Source organism: Hyperolius riggenbachi, chromosome 2 (genome assembly GCF_040937935.1).
Source record: "Hyperolius riggenbachi isolate aHypRig1 chromosome 2, aHypRig1.pri, whole genome shotgun sequence".
Taxonomy (NCBI): Eukaryota; Metazoa; Chordata; class Amphibia; order Anura; family Hyperoliidae; genus Hyperolius; species Hyperolius riggenbachi.
In genome coordinates, this window is record NC_090647.1 from 240,775,737 (window position 1) to 240,796,099 (window position 20,363).

The following is a 20,363-nucleotide window of genomic DNA, read 5'->3' on the forward strand; positions in this document are numbered from 1 at the left end:
TTGATAAAGGAGAGGAGGGGGAGACAATTGGCACTGCTTCTATTGCTATTTAATCCAGAGTGCGGTGGAACACATGTAAACAATCCAATACAATGTATCTTCAAATTGTGGCATCAAAATTATTCATTCAATGTAAACATGCATGAACATACCATTGTCTGAGGTGGTGTGGTAGCGGTGGGTGCTGGGCACAGATAGCCTTACAGCCGCTTCACGCAAAATCTGCGCTTCTACGGAGGCTGCAATGTGTGCTGTCACTTGCTGGGCTTTATACTATTGAAAGCTCAGCATGCGGCGAAAATGGCCGCTCTAGACCACCCACTTGGCTCCCTATGCGACCAATAGAGTGCTGGAATGCTTCTGCACTCCAGCCAGGATTGGATAGATGAGAGGGAAGTCAAAATACTTCCTCTCTCAACGGAAGCCTGAGCAGTTCACACTTCATTAGGTGACTGCATAGCTTATTGCTGATCAGGCTAACCACATAGGGATAGGTGCCATCTTGTGGCCATAAACTATAATGCAGCACTTATGTGTTACTTAATGATTTCCAATGTGCAAAAAAAGCTTATAATTATAATTAATAAATCCTTATGGAATTAATCATTAATAGTTCATCCTATTGTTAAAGTGACATGTGCATTAAGTGGCTGGAACAGCCAAGTGCTGAATTAGAGTGAGATTAATATTATGATAATATTAAAAATGTGAGTGGGCTAAAAATGCATAGATTAAATGCATAGTAGAGGGGCTAAGGATACTAGGGCCAACTGGCTGGGCTCTCTTAATTAATAATTAATATATTATATTCTTTACTAAATTCATGAACCATTACATTTAAACATTTCTTTATGAATATAGGCATATGCAGTTTTTGCTGCTAGGGGTAGGGGCCCACTAGGAATAAGACTGGTGAAAGGATGGATGGGAAAAAAAGGGGGAGGGGAAAAGGAACAGGGTCATGGGTAGCCATGTTGGGGAGGAGATATAGGATGTGGGCCTGAGGGTGGGGAAAAGTGGAAATGGGGGTTGCATAGTACTAGATAGACTGTCAAGACATATTATTCAAAGTTTGCATATATTCCAGTCCCATTTCTTATCGCTCCAAAAAGCATGAGAGGTCTGTATAGTCATTTAATCCTAGGGGACCCATGGCATCTGCTTTTACAATGAGCAATACTTCTTCCCTTTTTAATTTCTTCTCTCTGTTCCCTCCTCTTCTCATAGGTGGTACTTGAATTATTCCAGCAAATTTGATCACATCCAGATTACCTCCATGGGTTTCTCGTATATGATTGATTAATCTAGGGGATCCATGTCCCGACTTGATTGAATTATAATGCTCTCTGAATCTCCTATTAATAGATCTTGTAGTCTCACCCAGGTAGAATCTGCCACAGGGGCACCACAATGCGTACACCACATATTCCGATTGACAGTGAGATTGAGAGGTGTGATGGACCTCTCACCCCATTAAGACTCCCCGCAAATATACACGCCATCCTGAGGCTGGTGGACTATCCTTCTACAGTTATCTGCGCCCAGCACCCACCGCTACCACACCACCTCAGACAATGGTATGTTCATGCATGTTTACGTTGAATGAATAATTTTGATGCCACAATTTGAAGATACACTGTATTGGATTGTTTACATGTGTTCCACCGCACTCTGGATTAAATAGCAATAGAAGCAGTGCCGATTGTCTCCCCCTCCTCTCCTTTATCGTATTGTATTTTATCAACCAGAGCACGCTATCAATACCAGAAGTGTGGATGAAGAGGTGTGTGTTATATGCTATATCCTTTCAAATTCAGCGCTAATACTGTAGTGCTGACGCTTTTCTTCTTCTATCATAGTAATGTGAAATTGACCTAAGTACAAGACATCAGTACCTAGGCAATAAAACAATAATTTTAAGAGTTTTATATCACTTGTTGTGCCACGTTTCAGACCAGCAAGTTTGGAATAAACCAACCAGTATACATTTTGTGTGGTGAACCATTTCCTTGTCATTATTTGGAGGCATGTTTCACCTTACAATCCTTTTTATACTTTCACGCAAACCCTCAGTGTTAAAAAACAAAACAAAACATAAGATACTTACCTCAGTAGAGACAAGCCTATAGATGGGCCAGAGGCTTCACCATACATCCACAAACCCACAGTTGCTGTGCAGGGTACCTCTAAATATATCCAACAAGGCCTTTCCAGATGTGTTCTCATATCCACTCTCCCCTATGTGTACAAGAATGGCTGTAGTTTGCAGGCACGAATACTGCCGCATCTGCGTAGTAAGTCGAAGCCTTTCAGGAGAAGCTTTGTGCTACTGCATTGGCGTGGCTGTTCTTGTGCATGCACAATACAGCCACATTCGTACATAGAGGGGAGAGCGGCAGTGTACAAAAATATGGTCCCGCCAAGCAAGGGTGAAGTCCAGGAGGACAAGGTAACTTTTTGGACCATCTACAGGCTTCCCTCTGCTTAGGTAAGTATCTAACTTTTTGTTATAGTTACAGGTTTGCTTTAAACATTTTATTATTGGGGTCCTGCTTACCCTTGGTCACTGATATATCTATCCTTTTGCAAGAAGTTTGTTTTTATGAGATACATAAAAGCATATTTTTTGGAAAGTGACTCATCAAAACACCAGCCTAGGTTCTCACCCAAGTTGGGGTAGGAGCTCAATTTTTTTTGAAAACTGAGCTCAATTTTTACCAGTTGTATAAAGGGGTTGCTTGCTCACAACAACCAAACTTATGAATTTAGGCATATCAACTCTTTGTAAGCAGAACTTAATAATCTTACACCATTTGTACCTATTTCCTATCCTCAATCTTTTTGAATTTTTAAGGTTGATTTAACAGTTCACCAGATGCTTAATGGTTTACAGCAACAGTGCCTTTTGAGTTTGGTCCAATACGGTGACTATGAGTTTGGGGCAATACAAGTGAACGCCCCTATGACTACAGATAGAAACACGTTAAAAGGCACTGTTGTATAGACCTGAAGAAGCGTGCGAAGGTCTGAGAAACAGGTTGTCTATTTTAGTGCTCAATTAAACATACTTACAGTTTTTGCTTTCCTATTTGTACAGGAGAGGTAAGACTAATGCTACCTCTCCTTTTTGAACAGTTTTTAAGTGTTTTATCATACCTTAGTTGGGAGACTGTAGTGGTTTTTAGTTATCCCTAAAGACTACTAAGGAGTGTGACCATCCAGTTCCTGTACCACAGTACCTGGACTACCCAAGGGGGGTGGGCATCTCCCTGCAGGCTCTCGAGGTGTTAGCACTTCCTGCAACCTATCTTTGTGGGTAGATAATAATTATCTATCCTTATCCAATTGTCCAGACATACTGCACCATTTGGCTTCTGGTTCTTCTTCTAATTTCCAGTTATTCTGTGAGGTTTTGGTAGGAAAAACATTCTTTCAATCTAAACTTGTTTTATGACCTTTGCAACATGAGCCCACTGGCTATGAGAGTCACCAAGGAGGAACAAGGGAAGGGTTGTGAACATTTGTGGGGGCACATCAAAGTTTTGCTTGGCCCCCCAAATGTATGGTAGCCCTTTATATACTTGGTACAAAAGTACCTGGCCTAGAATTGTGCTCACCAAAAAGTACCTGACTCACTGCTGCTGCAGTGTTAAATCAGATGACTGTATCAACCCTAGATACTTTAACTGGCAAGGCTGCTGTATTTATAGAAGACGGTTATTAATGATGATGACCACCCTGTAAGGAGGGGGCTTTTGAATTCAATAGTCACCATTATTTACTTTTTTCTCCTCGAGACCTCTGCTGTGAATGGATGGAACTTGGGAATGGCTCTCCTTAATGGAACTCTAGGTTTCTAGCTGAGACAAAACCTTGCTAAGCTTTCCTTCACCAGCCTTATTGGCTGGTCTATTACAGAGTCCTAGCCATCCTAAATGGTTGTGAAGATCCAGAGCCAACCACCAGATACTAGAGAAACAAGCACACAAGAGATCAATTGTTGTTTGAGGAAGTCCAGTTTTTGCTTCTTGTTCTTACTTCCTTTTTTAGCCCCCATCTTTGTGATGCTCAACAAACAGTTTTGTACACAAGACTTTGTCAGAAGTTATGGAATGTGGCTGTTCATGACTCAGCTCTCAGCTCAGGTTTTCTATAGTGTAAATGAACTGTGAAATATGTTGTGATAAACAGTCATCTGTAGTTGTGAGCAGAAAATTCTTGGAACATGCACATTTCCACTGATTCAGCAAGCAGTAGAAATTGAGCAAATTAAATCCAGAAGCTGCTGATCAGTTATAGTAATCAGGTAACAAAACCGCTAGAGATGTTGACTGACCCAATTAATTCCCTCCCTGGGTCAGTGGAGAAGTGCATGTTGGGAGAATTTTTTGCTCATCCCTAGTTATGTAAAATAGATCAGAATTGGCCTGTTAAATTTCATTTTCGTTAGTAAAGAAAAAGGAGTCATTTGGGTCTTGACATGACAAACCTTAAGTTTTACATACAAGATACCTTAAAGTGGACCTCTCATCATTACTAACATTTTTGCATGTCATGACAACTTTGTCCATATTTGAATTACCTGTATGGTTTCTCTATTTTCTCTCTCCCTCCATACTGCCTTTTCCACAACACGTAGCCAGAAGTAGGAGGAACAGAGTATATGTCATACTTTAGGGACAAACTTGTCACAAATATCCAAATAAAGTGGAGATGAAAGATCCTCTTTAACATTTTCGGTCACACAAGAACTATCTATCTATCATACCAAAATCTTCCAATAGAGCCGGCATAGTGGGCTGCCTCTTTGGTGGCTTTATAGACCCCATTGTACTGTTGGGCCTGGCCGTTGAACGAGCACGTGGTATCAGAATACCTCCTTTTCAAAGAAACAGGTACTTGTTAAGTCACCAGAAATATTATTCCTACCGAGTAAAACATGTAATACTATGCTCCATGTTAAAGCCAAAGCCAATTTCCTAATATCTGCAGTTAAGGTAAAAGTTATTGCATTAAGAGTCAGTCCACCAGAAACTGATACCTCAATGGAGAGATTTCACTGTGGCAGCTGTTTCTTCTCCCATATAGGACATGCTTTACTAAGGTTCTTCATGGCTGGAGAATTTTTAAGATCAGAAAGGATTATAAGTAATCCAACAAACTTGGGCTGGCCCATAGCCAAGAGGGGCCCAGTTTGAGTAGCTGACGAGGATAAGGGGGTCCAGGTTATGTCCCATGGAGGAGACCTGCAGTAGGCCCACTGAGGCTCAGATTAGTGTGAGCAGAGGAGAGAAGTGACTCACCTCTCAAGGCTCCACTGGTGATCTACCATCTACCATCTCCAGACATCTCCATCTCCATGACAACAGCACACTCTCTTGACCTGCTATTGGGTTATATGATAACAGAGGGCTCTCTGATCATAGAGACGGGGACACCTGGAGAAGGCAGATCCTGGGTGGAGCTTGATGAGGTGAGTCACTTCTCTCTTATGCTCCACTCACGCTACTCTGTATGGGGGGAGGGGTCACATCTAGCTACCTTTATTGGGGGTTCTGCTGGCTACCCATGCTGGGGACTACATATACTGGTGGTAGGTACCTCTGGCTACCTATACAGGAGGGGGGGGGGGGTTACACAGGAGGGGGGGTACATCTGACTACCAATACAGGGGGCGGGAGGACTACTTCTTGCTATCTATACTAGGGTGCCCCTCTGGCTACCTACAATGAGGGGGCTACTTCTAGCTACCTATACTGGGAAATGCTACCTATAGTGAGAGGCACTTCCAGTTAACTATACACTGGGTGCTACCTGGGGCTATATCTAATACTGGGGGGTACTTTGGGGTACCTATACTGGAGGGCTACTTAATACTTGGGGGCGCGCCACAAAACTGGCATATGTGTGTGTGTTTGGGTGGGGGCACTAAGGTGCCCTATAATTTTCTTTTTTTTTGGGGGGGGGGGACCAAACCTTTGCTATGGGCCCCATGATTTCTAATCGCACCTTTGGGGTTTACTATGCTCCATGTGAGAGTTGAAAATTCATTGCACCTGTTACCAGACAGTTTTTAATAAAGTGAGTGAGATTTGCAGGATCTCTTTGGTCCTCCAGCCCTTGACAAGTATAGTAAACCAAGTCAGGAGTCTCCAGAAGAAACAGCTGAAGGGGAGGCTCAGCTTTCTGCAATTTTTATTTACAGATTTTAAATAAAAATCCAGTTGGATGAATAACATTCCCATGAGATGCTTGATTGGATCTGTAGATTTTGGAACTTATATGCAGCAAATCTCCCCACTGAAACCAGAGGGTTGACTGGCACTTTCATATGCAGACCACATTTTACAAAGCTGGCTGGTGATGCAAAATCATTACTGAGGAACAGTGAGGTTAGTAGTAATAGCTTCTAGAAGCGATAAAAATATATAACAAAGTATAAACATCAACTCTGGATAAGAACTTTGTAAACAAAATGCAATTTTATAACACTTCCCCATTTACGCAGTTTAAAGCTGCCTTGTTTAAGCAAATCCTTTTTTCAGACTGGGAAGGATTAGAATCTAAGCCAGGCTTTTATTGCTGTTTGCGCCTCCACTGAAAATATTCTCGTACATCTTGTTGAAGTAATGACAATCACCCCAACAAGAAGTAAGGGTAATCTACAAAAGCAGGAACACAGAAAGTACTAAAGTCTTCATTCAAATTCTAAATCTTATACATCACGCAAAAATGCTTTTACTGCTGCCTGTGTTCATATTAAAAGGATTTGCCCTCTCTGGCAAAAGTAATCTCCAAAGAGGAAAAACAACAGTATAAACTTTGTTCAGTAGAAATTATGATTAGAGATTCACCTTAACAAATATTTCTTTGAAAGATTTAATTTGAAGTTCTTTTCATAGGAAAATAGTGTGCATTCAGTGTATATATATTTTTTTTAATCTTCTTTACTGCTTTCTCGACTACTTTAACACCATACTCTGCGGTTGGCACCTCCCCAATCCCTACTGAACTTTGCTGCTTGTCTCATCCACCCATCCTCTCGCTCCTCTAATGCCACCCCTCTCTTTCACTCCCTCCACTTGCTGCCAATTACCCAACGGATCCAGTTCAAACTCCTAACCCAATCCTGCAAACTCTACATAAGTTGACACATCACCTGGCTACATTTCTTAACTAATCTCAAAATACCATCCCTCCAGGAGCCTTCAATCCCTCTATAAAACTCTCCTGTCCTCTAGCTTGGTCATCGCCTCTCACTTGTGCATCAAGGACTTCTCAAGAATGTCTCCACTACTGTGGAACTCTCTCCTACATCTTATCCATCATGCTCAGAGTCTGGAAACCTTCAAAATCACCATTAAAACACACTTCTTCAGACAAATTTATAATTTATCACAGCCAGATGTTGAGTCTCACTGCCTCATCTGCTAGCCCCCTCATCCCACCACCCCTATATTGTTAACCCATAAGGCAAGGTCCTCCCCCTAATGTTTTCTGTCTCTGTGGTACTTTATTAAATACACCTTTACCGGTATTGATAATGTTACAAATCACGCATCAGCTATTAATGCATTTTTTATTTGTGTTACTGGATGTTGTAAACATCTGACTCCTCACTATTGTCTGTTCTGCACTCTGCACAGTGTTATGGAGAATGTTGGTGCTATATAAATAATAATAAAATAATGATCATGGTCTATGTATTTCCTTTCAGTTTTGTTTAAGGTAATTAAAGTAAACCTGTCACTTTGGTATAGTTCTGAAATGAAGCATATGTACTTCATGACCATGACCTAAGTCCAGAATGGAAATTGCTCTTTTTTGTTCATTTCCTCCTGAGCTCTGACATGCATTGACATGCCGTATTTCACAGAGTGCTGTGTTTTATCATAATCTTGCAAGACTTAGCATGCGTTCCCCAATATCTCCTGAAGAGATAAGTTTTACCTGTTGGCATGCTTCTTCTTGCCTGACCCCACTGGATTTACAGCTGTCATGGTCAATGTAATGCAAATAATTCTGGCTTGTGTGCAAATTTCAAACAAACTGTATGCATCTTGGAATTGGTCAATCAGATTCAAAGTAATTGTGATTGGCATGATTCAAAGCTTCAAACAATTTGCATGAAAACTGTATGCAAGCCAGAATTATTTGCATCTCATCGATCCCCTCCTCTGAAGAGATAAAGTAACCTCTTCCATTACAGCATGCCAACATGTTATCAGCCTTTCAGGATCTTTATACAAACAGTAGCGCTTTCCTGCTGAGTGTGTGTTTGAAAATAATTTCAAGATGGCAGCATCTGAACAATGATTATTTCTGATGTCAATGTAGGATGCTGAGGGGCTCAGTTCAGCCAATTACATCATGGCATGCCTCAGCAACAGCAAAAGTATTTTTTCCTTAAAGTGAACCCGAGGTGATAGTGATACGGAGGCTGCCATATTTATTTCCTTTTAACTGCTTGCCGACCACGTCACGCCGATGGGCGTGGCTGCGGCGGCAACCCCAGGACCGCCTAACACCGACCGGCGTAAAGTCCTGGGGCAGCAGTTTGCAGGAGTTTGTGCGCAGGCTGCGTGCACATCTCCTGCTCGGGGGGCTGAGCTCTGCCCCTCCTTCAGTCTCTGAGCAGCAATTGCCGCTCGGGAGACTGTTAGATGGCAAAATCGCCGTCTAATTACATAGTGCAACGCTGCGATCAGCAGCAGCACTGTACTGGGGACAGCCGTGTGACACGGCTGTCCCCTCTAGTGGATCAAAGGTGATCGGCTGTCATAGGCTGAAGCCTATGACAGCTGATCACAGTGATTGGCTGGCTGAGGGAGGGAGGGGGGAGTATTCAAAACACACAAAAAAATACATATTTTTATTAAAAAACACACAAATATTTATAAAAGAAAAACAAACATCTGGGGGGCGATCAGACCCCACCAACAGAGAGCTCTGTTGGTGGGGAGAAAAGGGGAGGGGGAATCACTTGTGTGCTGTGTTGTGCGGCCCTGCAGCTTAGCCTTAAAGCTTCAGTGGCCCATTTACATAAAATGGCCTGGTCTTTAGGGGGGGGGGGGGGGGGTCCTCAAGAGGTTAATCAATACCAGTTGCATGGCAGCCCTGCTGATCTATTTGGCTGCAGTAGTGGCTGATTTACACCAGAAACAAGCATGCAGCTAATCTTGCATATGCTTGTTCAGGGTCTATAGCTGAAATATTAGAGACAGAGCATCAGCAGGACAGCCAGGCAACTGGTATTGCTTAAAAGGAAATACATATGGCAGCCTCCACATTACTCTCACCTCGGGTTCACAATTTAATGTTTAGCAACTTGCTTCAAAAAAAGACTGGTTTGCCTTAAACTAATCTGTGGATTTGTCCACTTGCATATTGACATAAAATGTAACCACTGAGAGAAAGTAAACGAATATAGAAATGTAACATTAAACATGGTTCTGTCAACAGTTATTGAGGAAACGTGACATTTAAGTGGCTCAATAAATGTTGTCCATACTTGTGATGTGAAAGCCTGGAAGCAATACTTCTCTCCAATCCTTTACAGTCTTTTCTGTAAAGTTTTTCCTTACAAAGTCATAAATACCTAAAAAAAAAGTTAAACTGTTGTAAAAAATGCAAAGTTGTGTGGTCTTGGCTCAGTAGCCTGGACTTCTGTGCCCACTGCAGTTGGTATCTACTGCAAAGCCAGAGCAGGTGTGAAAAGGAAATACCCTGGTGGTCTTGCTACCACAGCTGTAACATAAGACAATTACTTATTTTGTTTACTGCACATTGGATAGTGAAGAAGCACTTCAGGAAATTCTGATTCCTCTTCCATTTTTCTTCACTAGGCTTCCTAATTATTAAAACTTTTTTAAACCTTTTTTACTGGGATTTATCACTTCACTGTGGATGCAATTTTTGTCATTTTCAGCTCATAGACTACTTTGATGCTTCGTTACAATTTTTTTTTGTCACTGCAAATGATCATTTTTGTGACATACTTTTTCTATGCATGTATGTATGGCATTGGCAACAGGATTCCAGCTGATGAACGTGGCTGAACATTTTTTTTCTAAATCAAATACCATATATGGTATTAGATTTAGAAAAAAATGTTCAGCCAGGTTCATCAGCTGAAAACCTGTTGCCATATATACATGCATTGAAAAAGTATGTCACAAAAATTATCATTTGACAAAAAAAATTATAACAAAGCATCAAAGAGACTGACATTTATAAATCTGCCCCTTCTTTTCTGTATTGAAATTGCAAAGATGAGGAGGCCTCCTTAAAGTTATCCTCTATACCACATAAAATGCCAGATAAACGGATACAGTTACCTTAGATGCCTATAAGTCAGTGCAAAGCAGGACTGTAGAAGGCAGTAATGGCATTCAGCATCATAAAATGGATTTTTATATTTGCATTTAAAAGGGAAAATTAAATCTGGTGAATGCTTTCTGTCTAACTGACGAATTATTATTTTGTCTTCTGTACAACAGTTTCAGATCTTTTCAGTAGTGCATGAGCCCTGATGGCAAGGATTTAGTTTCCTTATTTGAGCCATTGATTGACATGCGTTATTTGCATTGGTGAGTGCAGGGAGGCTTTTGCCTTCACTCAGCATTTTTTGGGGAGGGGTTATGTTTCAACAAGTTTTTCCCAAAAAACAAGGTAAAAATGGTCCCTACCTACCAGCTGTCAGGCCTGGCACTTATACTAGAACTAGCAATGGCAAAGTATCTCCTCTGATTTGCTGTGTAACCGGACAGCAAAAATGTAAATGAGCTTGAAAGTAGAATATATTGAATACACCACAGAACATGTTGTTCCAAATACTTCCAGAGTTTGCTAAGGGTAAATGAATTTTGTGACAATATCCTATTCTTCCTCCAAATAATGATGACACCCTGCTTCAAATAGACATTACCAAATACAAGTCAGATAGATTCTCCACAAACACCCAAACTGTGAGGTGGAGGAGGAAAATTAATCTAATATGCTGGTACTTAATTAGACATCACAGTTAAGGAAGGTAAAATTATACAAAGATGACTTACATTTATAACTAACATTGGGGTCCCAATACATTACAACCCGTGTAAATAGTGGTCTGTCCATTCCATATACTGCCTGCCCTCAGCCAAGCTGGTAAAGATCTCTGACGATGTCAGAACTGCACAACCAGGCTGAGAGCAGGCAGCATATGGAGTAGAATGATTGATTTTTTTAAAGGCTGTGTTTACGTGAGTCCTAATTTATCAGGACCGCAGTGTAAGGTATATGCAAATGATCGTGTCCTCCGTAACACTTATGGCTAATAAAGTGGCAGCATACTGCTAATGGTTTTGTTACTCTCCTTCACTTTGACATTTATAAGGGGTGGTGAATTGGCAATGGACACAACCTGTGGAGTGGCTGCACAGAATCTATCTGCTTTGTATTGGTGTTGGCTGTGGAAAGAAGGGTGGCACCATTAGTTGGATGAAGATCAGGGTGTTTTCACAAAACTCTATTATCCTTAGCAAACCTTGGAGACCATTGTAACCATAATACTAGTATTCTATTTCTTATTCACATTTTTGGTTGCTTGATTACACTGCAACAACGAGAAGATGCTTTGACTGTTCTACTGTGTGGATGACATTGCTGAGAGAAACTGTCTACTATATTAATTTACTTTCCTGCGGTGCAGACACTCTTTTTACTTTTTATAAAAGTGTTTTCAGTTTGTAGAATTACATAAAAAACTGCTTTCTTTTACACTATATCATACAGGTCTAAATGACCCATAAATCAGTGCAAACATGGGAGAGTAAGTTGAAAAGCAGCATGGCTTCTCTCTCACCAAGTCCCACTCTAAAGCTGTGTACACACACTAGATTAATCTCGGCTAGGGGGTTGGTAACAACCACCTCTGATGATAATCTAGTATGTATACAGCAGTCTCTGATGCCCTCTGATGTCTTAACCAGCTATCAGTCTAGTGGATCGACTATGTGGAACGCTGGGCCAAGAGTATTGCCATCTCTGCTCACCCCGCTTGCTGCTGTACCTCATGTAGTCCTCGCTCCCACATGTACAACCTCGGGATTGCAATGTTGCCAGAGGCACTGAATCCCAGTCTATGCCGGGTGACATGCCTCGTACATGTGTACAAGGCATAAGACTTACAGGGTATTTTACATTTATCTGCTATTTCTATTAAATAGCCAGCTGTAGAAGCTCTGGTCTGGTTGACTGGAGCTACTATCTATAAACACATACATAGCCCTATGTAAAAATGTCCACGGATCTTCTAGTAAGGACAGTGTCCTGGTTTAAATATTCACAAATTAGCTGCGCTCATAAAAGTCCCAACAAACTCTTCTTATATACAGCTGGTATCCAGGATTAATCTCCACTTCCACACCGGGAGGTTGCTATGCCCACTTCAGTGAGAAACCACCACCACACCCCACGCAGTGGCCACTCACCGCTATGTTATGACCCTCAGTCAAGTGGGTATTCAGCGCTTATGGGGTCATCTGGCCGCCCCCAGCCATTCACTGGAAAATCCTCGTCCTAAAATCCAAGCTGCTGTTTGTTGGTCTTTAACACCTCAAAAAAGCTTGGATTTAGGACGAGGATTTTCCAGTGAATGGCAGGGGGCGGCCAGATGACCCCATAAGCGCTGAAAACCCACTTGACTGAGGGTCATAACATAGCGGTGAGTGGCCATTGCGTGGGGTGTGGTGGTGGTTTCTCACTGAAGTGGGCATAGCAACCTCCCGGTGTGGAAGTGGATATTAGTCCTGGATACCGGCTGTATATAAGAAGAGTTTGTTGGGACTTTTATGAGCGCAGCTAATTTGTGAATATTTGAACTGTTTGGAAGTATATAGCAGCGCACCACCGATTGTATACCTCACCCTGTATTTTTTATATCAGCGCAGTGTTTTGTGGTTTTATAGTGTCCTGGTTTAGCACGGCAATACTCTGATGTATAATTTCTTCAAATGCCTCTTGCCATTATTCACTTCTATTTTGTTAGTTAATGCTCACCCATACCCTGCATCAGCCTTTTAAACAGTTTGATAAACATAAACATGCTCAGCGTGTACTCAGTATCAGGATAATCAGTAATCAGTATACTGATCTTATAATCAGTATAAGCATCCAACCCTAATATTCATAACAAAATGTATTTCAAATTTGTTGTGCTACTCTTTTTGATATTTGTCAGCGTCATTGTTGACAGTGTCTGTACCCAGATAAGTTCTTGGCAAACCTCCATTGCTACAAGTAGACTGGGTTATGTATGTTAATATGATAGTAAAACTTATTAAACAAACTGTTTCTTGGGTGATGCAGTTTTATTCAAGCGTGAAATGCTGTATATACAAAGCAGGTCATATGTTATTATCTCTACTAATAGCCTTTTAATTCACAATATAAGTTTCACAGTGACATACCTGCTGCAGGTGCTGGTCTACCTGTCCCATTAGGTTCTGGTCTCCTGCGGACAGTAGTTGGTCTTACAGGAAGAAGTGGTGGGGAAGATACTGTGTAAACACATTAATAACAATTAAAAAATTGCAAAATGTAATTTTCTATTGATTTTTTTCATCTCTAGAACAAAACTGTCTGCTTAAAAAATTACCAAAGCAGGGGAATATGCAAGAACAATCCCAAAACATACAGGCCAATTGAGCCCCTAACTCTAGATAGCAATTTCCATTTATCCTGCCATAACCTTAAAGTGCACCCGAGGCGATCTGTGACACAATGAGATAAATATGTGCATGTACAGAAAAAAACATGTTAATAACCAGGCTGTTTTATTTTGCTGTCTGGAATAGTTAATTTCTAGGCATGTCTTGTCTGTACCTTGTCAGGAATATAGTAAACATCACTGATAAGCAAATTACAACAATAAAAGTTTTCCTGGCAAAATACAACTTCTGAGGGCAGGGAGAGATAACATACCTGAACGATTGACCCTTTTCTAACTCTGGGACACTTAATAGGCTGCACTGATTAGAGTCAGTAAAACATTCAAGCTACTTTGTAAATGTTTAAATAAAAAAACAACAACCCTGGGATACTTAAAAAAGTAATTTTAGGAGTAAGAGAATAAATGTAATTGTTTATCTCATCAGTTTCTTTTCACCTCGTGTTCACTTTAAGATTGCTGAAATACAGCCAGCTGCTACAGGCGTATTTATGTAAAATAGCAGCTCAAGGCATGATGCATTTGAAGCTGTTTGATTTCCACAGAGGTCATGATATAGAGATGGGTGTGGCTTTCTGAGTGCACCTTATTGAGAGATTTGTTTGAGAAGAATATCTGTCCAGTCCTTGACTCTTCCTTGAAGAGGTTGTATTTGTATATATTCCAAATATCATAGGGCAGATTAAATATAACCAACTGGAAGGTTTACTGTATGCACTTAAAGTGCTTCACATGCACTTTCCACCCATATTGTTTGGTCAAACATGTTGCTCATATGGCATGTTAGCCTCATTTATTTATTTGTCCAGGGAGGGAATGTTATTTATTGTGTATTTTTGCATACTTTTTTTGTCAATAGTTCCACAGAGCCCAAACCCAACTTGTGCCTAAATTACAAAATAACAATGAACTTTATGACTTATCCATAATGTTGTAATCAGTATCAATGGGATGAAAGTCTCCAATGGATAACCTTTGTGCGTCACTGAAGATTGGCTCTGTCCTCTTAGACTCAATACAGCTAGGACTCCAGTGACCTGTATAGTTCCATACCCTGTTTTTTTAAATATGTGAAGTATTAATTGTTTTGGTTTCTTACTTGATAATGTTATGTACATTTATGTAAAGAACCTAAGTGTGAGTCACATTCCGCTTTAAGTGCTGTCTTAGCAGTTCTACAGTCATCCACCCACTTAAGCCTGTGCTCTTACCAACTTCAAGGTCCCTGTTTAAGCCTCCCAATACCACTGCATGTCCCTGCTGACATGCTTACAATGACAGTAGTGTGCGTGACACTTATGGGACAGGCTTGGGACCACTAGGATGTCAAGCACTTTTGCCAGCCACCTGTGCCAAAAGAGAGGCCATAAATGTGGTCATATTGTTTTGAATGCATGTTGTGTATTTTAGTCCACAATTGTGGAGCTCTGCACATCTATTGCAGGTAGTCAATTCGGGTGCAGCATCTGTTTGGAAGCGCTGCCAATGTTATGTACATTTATGTAAAGAACCTAAGGAGCCAATTCTGTGAAATGTGGATGTTCTCTGCTTTATTGATGGTCAGATTATATTAGGATGTGTGAAAGGTGTCTAGTTCCTATGGCCAAAGTATGGGCTGATTCAGTGTTGTATATTTGTATAATCTTTCCAAACGTACTACAGAAGCAATGCAGTGGCTGGTTAATGAGAAAAAGATGAAAAAGTGATGAAAATGGGTCAGGCGTAGATGAAAAATGGACATGGCTTCTATGTGGATGGGACCAGCAAAACGACTAAAGCACTCTCTAACCTTAAAACATACCTGTAATACCTGGTCTCCCTGTTACATTGCTAGACTGATTTCTTCTACGTATGGAAGTTGGTCTTATAGGGGGCAGAGGTGCTGAAGATACTATAGAAATAACAAAATGATGTAAAAAAAAACTATTTTTTTCTTATAGGAGAGCAAACTACGATGTACTATTGTATCATTAAACTCTAGTTATTCCAATTATGTGTGCATATCTTCAATCTTCTGATCCAGTTATGTCTCATGCCTGAAGAAGAAACTTGAAGTTTCTCACACTTGAAAGAATCTATGTTCAATCTTCAGCTGATGGGAAAAGTTGTTTAGATAGAACATGAGGAGACCTCAAAGTGGACACATCCCCCACAAAAAAACTGATCAGATAATTAAAGCGGAATATAACCCTGCATTTCAACTTTGATCTTAAACATTATTTACAGCATATTATATGCAACCAGCATTTTTTTTTTTACTAGACCAGCATTGGAAGGGTTACACACAGAGCTTTAAAGTTCCGTGGAGAGAAATGCAGACGCATCCGAAGTTTAGATAGATACATTTAAGTAAACACAATGTAACAAGTGAGGAATGTGACTCAATCTCTCTCTGTGTCCGGGAGCTCCTGCACAGTCAGAGTGTGAGTCACATTCCACACTTGTTACATTGTGTTTACCTAAATGTATCTATCTAAACTTCGGATGCATCTGCATTTCTCTCCACAGAACTTTAAAGCTCTGTGTGTAACCCTTCCAATGCTGGTCTAGTAAAAAAAAAAATGCTGGTTGCATATAATATGCTGTAAATAATGTTTTAGAGCAAAGTTGAAATGCAGGGTTATATTCCGCTTTAAGTGCTGTCTTAGCAGTTCTACAGTCATCCACCCACTTAAGCCTGTGCTCTTACCAACTTCAAGGTCCCTGTTTAAGCCTCCCAATACCACTGCATGTCCCTGCTGACATGCTTACAATGACAGTAGTGTGCGTGACACTTATGGGACAGGCTTGGGACCACTAGGATGTCAAGCACTTTTGCCAGCCACCTGTGCCAAAAGAGAGGCCATAAATGTGGTCATATTGTTTTGAATGCATGTTGTGTATTTTAGTCCACAATTGTGGAGCTCTGCACATCTATTGCAGGTAGTCAATTCGGGTGCAGCATCTGTTTGGAAGCGCTGCCAATGTCTCCCGCTGTACAAAACTCATGTAAGTATACTTATGGCTAGCTGCATCCATGTGCACCAATTTGCATTCAAATTATAGATTAGGACTAGTACATGATTTGCATCTGATTTGCATTCAAGGCATGCATTTAGCCCTGTGGGGCTCTGCATGCCTCTGTTGGTCTACAATTCAGTTGCAACTTATGAGCGCTGTCATTTGTTTGATGTCCATATTGTGGGGGGGGGTGGTTGGCAATGCCATCATATGGGAGATGGGGTCAAACAGCACTCTAGAATAGGCCACAGTAGTGGTACTGTAAAGGTAAGGGTGCATGTCAAGTAAAAAGATTTATTATATATAAGTATGCATTTCTATGTTAACATTCATTACCACTTTGTCAGTGCTTTCGCACTTAATCTGTATGTGCATTGTAAACCAATTTAATGAAAAAGTTTATAGATCCAGAGAAAGAACATAAGACGGTTAAAAACAGATTTCTGAAACATCTATTTCCCACAATGTTAGGTCCCAATTCCTAAGACGATCTAGAGCTATTAATATGAAAAATAATGACATGCGCAGTACCTGAAGATGGTCTTTTTCCAGTGTTGTTTGGCTCCATTGAAATATTCCTGCTGACACCAAGAAGCTTTGTGGAGTCATAAACTCTGCCTCCTGGGAATTGTAAAGCAGTAAAAACTTTAGAACATTATTATCACTGTCTATTTATAAAGCACTGACATCTTGCACAATGTATTTATACAGCATCTTCCACAATGCTTTACATCTTCCGCAACACTTTACAGCGTGTACACTGAGGGCCTGAGCACACTAACGCACTTGTTTCCGCTTTTCAGCTACACATCAATGTTAGGCTCCTTGCACACTGCAAATCTGATTTGCGATTCCGATTTCACTTTTCAAAATCCGATTCCGAGTTTCCCTGAATGCTATCAACAGAAAAACGCAGAAAAACAACACAGTATGCAGTAACGATTAAAAATTGGAAATTGGAATCGGATGTAAAAAACGATTAAAGATCGGAATCGCATGCAGTGTGCAGGGAGCCTAACAGATGTTAAACTGCGGACAGAAGTGCAGTTGTGCGTTAGTTGGCTCGGGCCCTGACTGTCCCTCAAAAGAGCTCTAATCCTCACTGTAACTATAATCTGCTGCCCTTACCACGGTCTAAACCCAATTTTTGGGGTAACGAATGAACTAATTAGTATGTTTTTTGTAACAGAACATTTTTTAAAGATTCTTCTATATTTTATGTTTTATACATTTTTTTTGTATTGTTTTAACAGGTCAGTATAACCACAATAAACAAAAAGAATGATTAGTAAGAAGTACATTGTATATAGCGTGGCTTGATATATGTCATACACTTTTGAAGGTAAGGGGCTGGTCCACGAAAGGCTGGTACTCTATCAGAGCCCCGTGTGTTACAGAGATAATGTGCACATAGCTATGGCAACTTAACATCTGTATATGGCAAATTTATTAGCCTTTCATATATCAGGTCCCCCGGCGTCCTCCTGGCTCCTCTTCCGGTCCTGGCTGGTGGCTCAGTTACTAGACGACTTCAGGCTGAAGTCGTCAGGGCTGCTTCCCGCTTTGACTATATGCGTATTCATGCCGGCCGGCTATGCGTCATCACTAGTGTTGGGCGAACACCTAGATGTTCGGGTTCGGGCCGAACAGGCCGAACATGGCCGCGATGTTCGGGTGTTCGAGCCGAACTCCGAACATAATGGAAGTCAATGGGGACCCGAACTTTTGTGCTTTGTAAAGCCTCCTTACATGCTACATACCCCAAATTTACAGGGTATGTGCACCTTGGGAGTGGGTACAAGAGGAAATTTTTTTTAGCAAAAAGAGCTTATAGTTTTTGAGAAAATCTATTTTAAAGTTTCAAAGGGAAAACTGTCTTTTAAATGCGGGAAATGTCTGTTTTCTTTGCACAGGTAACAACCCAGGCCTTGCATGAGGACAAGAAGCGTGCGGATAGCAATTTGCATTTTGTCGCCATGCAGTCATAAATGTAATACAGATGAGAGGTTCAATAAACAGGGACCGGAAACGCTAACCCATCACAGATGTTCATTGTTCATGTTACTTGGTTGGGGTCCGGGAGTGTTGCGTAGTCGTTTCCAATCCAGGATTGATTCATTTTAATTTGAGTCAGACGGTCTGCATTTTCTGTGGAGAGGCGGATACGCCGATCTGTGACGATGCCTCCGGCAGCACTAAAACAGCGTTCCAAAATAACGCTGGCTGCCGGGCAAGCCAGCACCTCTATTGCGTACATTGCTAGTTTGTGACAGGTGTCTAGCTTCGATACCCAATAGTTGAAGGGTGCAGATGGATTGTTCAACACAGCTATGCCATCTGACATGTAGTCCTTGACCATCTTCTCCAGGCGATCGGTGTTGGAGGTGGATCTGCACGCTTGCTGTTCTGTGTGCTGCTGCATGGGTGTCAGAAAATTTTCCCACTCCAAGGACACTGCCGATACCATTCCCTTTTGGGCACTAGCTGCGGCTTGTGTTGTTTGCTGCCCTCCTGGTCGTCCTGGGTTTGCGGAAGTCAGTCTGTCGGCGTACAACTGGCTAGAGGAGGGGGAGGATGTCAATCTCCTCTTTAAAGTCTCCACAAGGGCCTGCTGGTATTCTTCCATTTTGACCTGTCGGACTCTTTCTTCAAGCAGTTTTGGAACATTGTGTTTGTACCGTGGATCCAGAAGGGTATAAACCCAGTAATTGGTGTTGTCCAGAATGCGCACAATGCCTGGGTCGCGTTCAATGCAGTCCTAGGCCGAAGAGGTCATAGCCTAGGGTCACAAAAACCTGTTTATTTGGGCTATTTCAATGGTAGTGATGGTGACGTACATAAATCTCAGCCATGGCCGTTAGCAACGTCTGAATTTCACGAAATGTCTCATGCAGGTAGAAGACATATTGTTAGACTTGGATTCCAAAGATGGGGTCCCTACATCTCTGCAAACCAGAGTTACAGGGGTCCAAAATTGGTAAAATCACCCATAGACTTTCATTGCCTCCCTATTTCACTTTCCAAAATCTCACATCTTTTCAAAGGGCAATGGCTCAGCAGTACCAAATTTTCTAGCATTGTAGGGACCCTTAGGGGGAACATGACTGGTGAGTTTCGGGCCCCTAGGCCAAAGAGGTCATAGCCTAGGGTCACAAAAACCTGTTTATTTGGGCTATTTCAATGGTAGTGATGGTGACGTACATAAATCTCAGCTATGGCCGTTAGCAACGTCTGAATTTCACGAAATGTCTCATGCAGGTAGAAGACATATTGTTAGACTTGGATTCCAAAGATGGGGTCCCTACATCTCTGCAAACTAGAGTTACAGGGGTCCAAAATTGGTAAAATCCCCCATAGACTTTCATTGCCTCCCTATTTCACTTTCCAAAATCTCACATCTTTTCAAAGGGCAATGGCTCAGCAGTACCAAATTTTCTAGCATTGTAGGGACCCTTAGGGGGAACATGACTGGTGAGTTTCGGGCCCCTAGGCCAAAGAGGTCATAGCCTAGGGTCACAAAAACCTGTTTATTTGGGCTATTTCAATGGTAGTGATGGTGACGTACATAAATCTCAGCTATGGCCGTTAGCAACGTCTGAATTTCACGAAATGTCTCATGCAGGTAGAAGACATATTGTTAGACTTGGATTCC

The 20,363-nt window shown here is 41.3% G+C and overlaps 1 protein-coding gene across 34 annotated transcripts in view; it reads right to left on the reverse strand.

The window, feature by feature from the left end:
* The window catches only part of ABI3BP (ABI family member 3 binding protein), a 500,595-nt gene that overhangs the window by 111,241 nt on the left and 368,991 nt on the right, over positions 1–20,363 (reverse strand). For 32 of the 34 annotated variants that reach the window (XM_068268431.1, XM_068268429.1, XM_068268426.1 and 29 more), the window contains 4 exons: positions 17,243–17,332; positions 15,513–15,602; positions 13,452–13,541; positions 4,769–4,879 (listed from right to left, as the gene is read on the reverse strand). In XM_068268431.1, coding sequence (XP_068124532.1) covers positions 4,769–4,879; positions 13,452–13,541; positions 15,513–15,602; positions 17,243–17,332 — 381 coding nt within the window. The remainder of the gene's footprint in view (positions 1–4,768; positions 4,880–13,451; positions 13,542–15,512; positions 15,603–17,242; positions 17,333–20,363) is intronic. The other 2 variants (XM_068268413.1, XM_068268416.1) reach the window with 2 other exon arrangements.